This window comes from Lygodium microphyllum, chromosome 12 (assembly GCF_053477565.2).
Source record: "Lygodium microphyllum isolate KBCC chromosome 12, Lygodium_microphyllum_v1.1.10, whole genome shotgun sequence".
NCBI lineage: Eukaryota > Viridiplantae > Streptophyta > Polypodiopsida > Schizaeales > Lygodiaceae > Lygodium > Lygodium microphyllum.
In genome coordinates, this window is record NC_141146.1 from 30,273,454 (window position 1) to 30,280,872 (window position 7,419).

General features: G+C 40.8%; 1 protein-coding gene across 3 annotated transcripts; it reads left to right on the plus strand.

Moving 5' to 3' along the window:
* Positions 1-1,218: 1,218 nt before the first annotated feature.
* Positions 1,219-5,308, plus strand: LOC148027595 (putative pectinesterase 53). Of its 3 annotated transcripts, none has more exons than XM_087689300.1 (5): positions 1,219-2,138; positions 2,558-2,747; positions 3,607-3,813; positions 3,987-4,222; positions 4,502-5,308. In XM_087689300.1, the coding sequence occupies exons 1-5, from the start codon at positions 1,786-1,788 to the stop codon at positions 4,719-4,721; spliced, it is 1,206 nt and encodes a 401-aa protein (XP_087545426.1). In that variant the 5' UTR covers positions 1,219-1,785; the 3' UTR covers positions 4,722-5,308. The 3 variants fall into 3 exon arrangements, with proteins under 3 accessions (XP_087545426.1, XP_087545428.1, XP_087545427.1); XM_087689302.1 differs by having other exon boundaries at positions 1,220-2,138; positions 3,987-4,226; positions 4,574-4,712; XM_087689301.1 differs by having other exon boundaries at positions 1,222-2,138; positions 4,574-5,308.
* Positions 5,309-7,419: the final 2,111 nt, after the last annotated feature.

A 7,419-nucleotide genomic window follows, 5' to 3' on the forward strand; every position in this document is an offset into this window, starting at 1 on the left:
GATTGCCAGAGGCCAATTTGTGTATATGAATGAGAGAGAGAGAGAGAGAGAGAGAGAGAGAGAGAGAGAGAGAGAGAGAGAGAGAGAGAGGATTGCCTTTGCTAGGACTGTGTCGTACATGGATGCAATGAGTTTTTGTGCATTTCCCCACATGTGAATCCCCATTCCTTAAGCTCTGATTCACAATGCCTGTGCTCACCGAAAACTGAGGTTTAGTGTCAAGTGAATTGTTAAACTCGCAAAATAAAAAACTTTGAACTTTTTGAATTCAAAGTCTGGGGCAGTTAAGACTGTTTAGTCATAACATGACCAAAACACTTACAAGATCTAATGGAAAACTTGCAAATTGTCAAGGTTGAAGGCTTTTGTACTGGCTCCGAAAAATGTTTTCCGTGAACATTGGCTCTGATGCCTCCAGCAAGCTCATGAGCTCTGCCCCTGTGGGCCCCCACCCCCCTTGCTGCAACAGGCTAAGTACAGGGTGGCTGCCTTGGATCACGTTGACACCATTGCATGGGAATAACATTGAAACCCACAAATGGAAACTGACTGAAGCTTATTGTGGTAGCTCTGCGAGATTCACCTTTGATGTGCTGCACAGACATGATATTGGTCGAGTCTCCCCCTTTTTTCATGGGCATGTCTGGATCATAGGCTTGTGCCTATGTAAATAGGTGGATGTATATTCCATTTGAGAAAGGTCCAACCTAAGGATGCAGCATTGTACTTGTTAATACCTAAAGTATTTCTTTTGATGCTCCAATACTTGGTTTCCTTACAAGGGGTACGACGTACAATTTAGAGGCAGAATGCCTGTTGGTCTCATCACCCTTCACGCACACACACACACACACTCTCTCTCTCTCTCTCTCTCTCTCTTTTTTTCGTAAAACACACACTCTCTCTCTCTCTCTCTCTCTCTCTCTCTCGCTCGACGGGCAGCTTACTTAAGCCTTGTTATTGATGCATATATGAAGTGTTTCCAGCATTGCCATGTAGACATTCATGTCTAGCATGAGTGATCTATTCAGGTCCACATGTGGTTGGTTCAATCGTTTGAGGTTAATAGTAAAGGGAAAAGTGGCAAGTGTTGATCGTGTTGTTTTCGTCCACCTGCATGACTACTTGCAGATGTGATACGCAAATTGAGCTTTGGATTTATTAAGCCCAAGGGGTATGCTTTATTTTCCCCATAAGGTAGGGTTACTTTACATCCTACTACCAGACTTATGGTTCTGTGGTGGATTGGTTTGTGAACTAAGACTGGAAAAGTTTTGATACTGGATTCTCAATGGAGTAGTGTGCCTTCTGTTTTAATGGAATAAGATTTTATGTCCCAGTCTTTACTCTACTTTCAGCCCTTCATGAAATCTTAAGACCTCAACTTAGCTTTTGTATGCATGTGACCATATGAGTCTCCATCAAGAGTGTCTTGTTTCAGAAGGGTGTATAAAATTAACTGTGGATGCATCAACTTTTGCAATCCATGCTGAGCATTATGATTGTTTTGGAGTTTAACTGTGCAAATGACCTGCTCCACTCGTGAGTGGAAATTACTACTTCTTACCACCCCCTGCAGTTTACCAAACTTCAAAACTTCCATATTTCCACTTCTGCAGCAAGCTTAATTCGTCTTTAGGGTATGAAAGGGCAAGTGGAACTCGTACCATTGGCAAAAGCTCTTCTTGCTGAGAAAGGAGCAAGAATTTGCTTGATAGAACGCTTAACTGGAGTGGCAGTAAAGGCCAGTTCGATTAGATCAAGCGGCAGTTCAATTGCATTGTCATGCAGACTGTTGGTATTCTTGTGGGCTCCTTTTTCTGTTTTTGGGTGCTCTGCTGCTGCTGTGGTAGTAGTAGTGATGGTAATATCCCATCCAGTGAAGGTCCTATCGAGCCAACCAGTTCCAATGCATTGCAAGTCATTGAACGACAATTTTTGCAATGGGTGGTGTTTGTGGGCTCTTTGAAGCACAGCCTCTTCGGAACAGCAAATAACATTTTTGATTACAAGTATACAATTGTTGTGGACAAGAGGCCTGGCAAAGGAGACTTTCAGAGCGTGCAAGCAGCAGTAGATTCAGTGTCCTTTCTTAACCTCTTCAGGGTGATCATCGACATCCATGAGGGAGAGTACACGTGAGAATGACCTGACTTCTGTGTAGATTTGAAAGGGCTGAGCAATCAATTGAATGCTAATGCATCTTGTACTTCTGTGTTATGTAGGTGGCCAACATATTTAGATAAGTGGTTGGTTTTTTTTTGAGACTAGGGGTCTTCAAAAAAATTTATTTGGTTGCAAAATTAATTTTGCCAAACAATTCTAAGGCTTGTAATTTGGTCAAATGTTCTCAAATTTGTTTGTTCTTTGTTCTTTGTAAATTGGTGATTGTTCTACCAGCACTATCTTGCTAGCTAAAGAGTTAGATAAGTAAATTCTTTGATCCACATAGATAGTGAATAGTGAATTTCAAGTGTTAGGGTGATGACAAGTTTGAAACAAGAAGTTCTGGAGTTCTCAGCTTAATATTTCTGCTGTTTTTTGACAATGAATGCAGGGAGAAGGTTCATGTTCCCTTTACAAAGCCATTCATAACTTTCAAGGGGGCAGGTAGCAGCAAGACAGTTATACAATGGAATGATACAGCAGACAAGAAGGGTAGCGATGGGAATGCCTTAGGCACATTCAACAGTGCAACAGTGGCAATTGATGCACCATACTTCATAGCAAGGAATATCACGTTTAAAGCAAGTCTCTGTCTCTGTCTCCCCCCCCCCCCCCCCAATCCCCCCCCAAAAAAAAAAAAAGTGTGCACACATGCGTGCACACACATGCTTGCATACATATGAACTTTGTCTATGTATGTGTGTGCATGCCTTTCTGTGGAGAGAGAAGGGTTTAAACTCCATGGGTGCCTTATTGTGAAACCAGTGGTCTGATAGAATATGTAGCATTGCTTCAGTGACTGCATAATATGGCACATAAATCATCACAGGAAATGTGCGACTGGCTAGGAGTCGTTTTTAAGTTGGATCATGGGAATTTTGAATAGTCACCCACTAGAGAGTTTAGGTCCTGCTTTGTGAGGATTAATAAGAATTGCCCACTGTTAATACACTAGTTAGCCATGGGCACAGAAATGTAGCTATCGATATATAAGGGGGATATGAAAGGGTCAGGTGCAACTCCTAGTGTTTGCTTCACGATCTTTTTGGGTTGGAGAGAGAGAGAGAGAGAGAGAGAGAGAGAGAGAGAGAGTCAGTTATTGCATATAAATAATCCTCTTAAAAGTATTTACTAGCAGAAAATTTGGTCTTCTGGCTTACTTTCTCCTCTATTACTCCCCAAATATCAGCTAGAGCTGTTTCATTATTGCTTTTGACTATCATATGTCTGACTTTAAGTCATCTCTGTATTGCTTATCACATTTTTGAATGAAACAAGCATCCCACAGAAAAAAACAGTGTAGGTGAGTGTACTTACACATGCATCCTACCAAAACATATATGCATCTATCGGTATTTTTTTGTTCTTTCATGCAGTACTACAACTATGTGGATTAGCAACGGATTAGAAGTAATCAGCCTCAATGTTTTTATGTTACAGAACTTTGCTCCACACCCAGCCTCAGGTGAAGAGAACAAGCAAGCCGCTGCAATTCGCATATCTGGAGATGCTGCAGCCTTTCTTGGCTGCCATTTTCTGGGGGCACAGGATACTCTCTATGACCATAAGGGTAGACATTACTACAAAGATTGCTATGTTGAGGGTTCGGTGGATTTCATTTTTGGGAATGGTCTCTCTATGTACCAGGTGGGCAAGTTCCACTTGAAAATTATCTATAATGAAAAAATGTGTACTGTGAAATAAGCAGACGCTGTACACATTGGAAAATTTTTAACTTTCCCTTCTCAAGCATGATGTGCCACACTCGGGACTGTGCTCTAGATTGATCTCACATGACTTTGGTGTGACATGTTGTGCAGAATTGTCATTTGCATGCCATTGGTGCTAGCTATGAAGCAGTCACAGCACAAAACAGGGACAGTTTTCTACAAGATACGGGATTCTCATTTGTGAGTTGCAAGGTCACCGGCTCAGGCTCTCTGTACCTGGGAAGAGCATGGGGCACTTTCTCACGGGTTGTGTATGCATACACGTACATGGACAACATTGTTGTTCCCAAGGGATGGTACAACTGGGGCGATCCTAAACGTGAACAGTAAGTTAGGGTCTTATTTCCATTTGCCTCTCTTGTTTTCATTCCCCTCATCTCATGATCAAGTGAATTTCCAACTGTTCATGTTCTTCTAACAGGATACTTTCCAATGTTTTCCTTACCTATTGACTTTCCTCCAGTCAGGCTGCGTTTTAGACTGTTCATCTTCTCCTAACAGGGGGACTTTCCAATGTTTTCCTTGCATCTTGATTGACTTAGCAGTGTAAAAAAAGGAAAGATTTTTGTACTGCCACAAGTGATCCTCACTTGACTGTTTTTCAGCACACATATAAAGTTGATTATATGGCCAGCAAAACTGCATCATGGATTGCTCACTTCAACAATTCTGCACAGGACTGTATTCTATGGAGAGTACAAATGTTATGGGCCAGGAGCTAACTCTCAAGGACGCGTACAATGGTCTAAAGAGCTCACTGCTGAAGAGGCACACCCCTTTCTTGATGTCAGTTTTATTGACGGTCAAGAATGGTTGGGATTTTAGGATTTTTCTTCTCTGAAGTGCTTGGTCTGTGCCCACACCATGGATGGAAGGTGCAGATTTTCCAGAAGGACTAAACCAAGAGAACTATTGTTTCAATAAGGGATCACTCCCAGGTGTCAGTCCACAACAGTAGAGCAGCATGTGACCCTTTGCATATTCTGTCTCTTAGACTATAGGGACTCATGATTTTATGGAGGCTGTCTAGCTAGTATCATGAAGAACATCGGGTTATAGATAAACGCCAAGGTTACTTTTTTGCACGTTTCAATGTGAATAAATCCGAACTTAACAAGATTTTTGGGATATCTTTGGAAACGTTCAGAAATTGTTGGTAGGTTCTCCTAATTTTTTGTATCTACAAAGCTTCCTTATCAAGATGCTTGGGATATCTTTCGAAACATTCAGGATCGTTGGTGGGTTATCCTAATCTTTTGTATTTACAAAGCTTACCAAAAGCGTTTACTATGATTTGTATGGTGTTTGGGATGATTCAAGGTTATTGATAAGTCCTTACCTCCTTTCCTAAAAGGTGGGACAACCTAAATACCATTAAAGCTAAATCATGATAAGGGCACTCTATTTCTAGAGAGCAAGAGGTGTGGATGTCTACGTATTTAAATTCTAAAGTGTCTTCTCATACATTAAAACCTTATCTTGCTTAAGTAGCTAGGTACTTTATAAGATACATGGATGGTCATCGTCAACTTTCAAGGCCAAAATACTACTCTTGTTGAGGTTGGAGAAAAGGAGAAAAGTCCAGGCTCGAGAGATGACATTGATTGTGTAAAGAAATGCCAACATGTGTGAGGGGTACCCCTCTCCTCCCCCCCCCACCCCCAAAACTACTTTTGGGGACTCCTAGCTATTTCTGAGCATTGGAGCCAAATGCATCTATATAGAGGTGCTCTATTGAGGCCCTCTTAAGTGTGATCTCCAACCCTCACATGTACAGTGACATGAGGGTGGTCTTGGAAATGTGTTTTGTGTTGTACTTATAATTCACTTTAGTTATGTAAGAGCATACCCTTTTTTCACACCCTATGTGTTCGTTTTGTATTCTGTTGTGTTAAGGGAGGCAATTGAGTGCAAGCATCATGCAAAACATGTCTAATAAATGTTGCATTATTGAATTCTTGCTATAAGCTTCTTCACTCTTTGTTTTTCCCCATGATATTATGCATGCCTTCTCCCTAATTTTGTGCTTGTTTGGCATTGAAAATATCCTCATTTTCTCTATGTCTTAATCAATCACATAAGCCCTTTCTCTATGTTTTAATCAGTCACATAAGCCCTTTCTAAATTCTCTAGTAGGTCTCTCTTGAAGTCTCCTATTAATGGTCGCAAGTAGACTTGACTTATCTAAAGCCCCATCGTAACTTAGTACTTAGCCCTTTTCACGATAAGTCTAATGCTTGTATTTTTCACATGTAGATAACTACTTGGAATAGATAACTTCCACATAAAGCCTTGTACACTTTATCTTGCATGTATATCATTGAGTTCTTTGAGAGGGAGCTCTTCTTATGACTTTAATACTTTGACATCTAGAACTCCATGGGTACTAGAAAGCTTGATTGGGGGGGGGGGGCGGGCATCAAGATTTAGGTATAAGTGGTGTAGTAGTTAGCACCTTTTGCATACTTGTCCACACATAGAATGTGATATACGCGGGAAGTTTGGGTTGTTGGAGTCAACTAAGTTCAGCTCAACAATGTAGGTAACAAATTTGTGCCAGTTAATTATCATGTAAATGGACATACTTAAGGGGTGGGGCTAGTCTCATTAAAACACTTCCGATCGATGGAAATGGTGCTTCTAATGATGTTAGGGTTGTTACTAAGGGTTAGAAAGTGAGAGGATTACAAGGTTGATCCTAGAACTAGTAAACCTTACCCTAACTAGTGTTCTTGATAAGAAAGTTGTGCATGCCAACACTTGAGCACGTCCTTTTAAACTTGATGGTGATCTCGATGAGCCTTGGTTAAGAGTAAGCATAAGTCGAAAGTAAAGGAGGTCGCTAAGGCCCTTAGGATGTCGAAAGAGAGGATATATGGAAGGAAAATAAAGCAACAGCTAACCTTCAAGAGTTTGATCTATAAAATTCCCTATGAGAAGTCAAGTCAGATATCAATTTGCTACAATTAATTCTCACCAAACATCTACAAGGAATTCAAGAAGAACTTGCAAATGGGTCATGTTGTGAAGCCTGTAAGGGCTAATTAAGTAGGCAATGAATGGTGGAAACATGTTGAGGAATAGTGTCCTAGAGTTCAGGATTATGCGGATGTCATCTTGATCAAAAGTGCAGTGATAGATCCTAGTTTGTCCATGAACATTATGAACATGGACTTGGAGAGGCTAAGTCCTAACTTGAAGATGGTTGATGATAGTCTAAGACACCCAGAGGTAATGGTTTTCCAAGTACATGTAACAATAGCTCACATTGAGGATATTCTTAACTTCCACATGGTTTGATTTGCTAGAAGGGCAATCTTTCAACTTTTATTATGACAACCATGGATCTCACATTCTGATTGCTCGGTTGATATTCTAATTGATTGGCTAATTTTTGGGCGTGGTTTAAAGAGGACCATTCTAGGTGCTTATCCTGAATGCCCACTAAATGAAAGAGCTTTACCTCCCCCTATAGAATGGGAGTACTTGAGGGAACCTTTGCAATTGGAACTTCTAGCTCTAC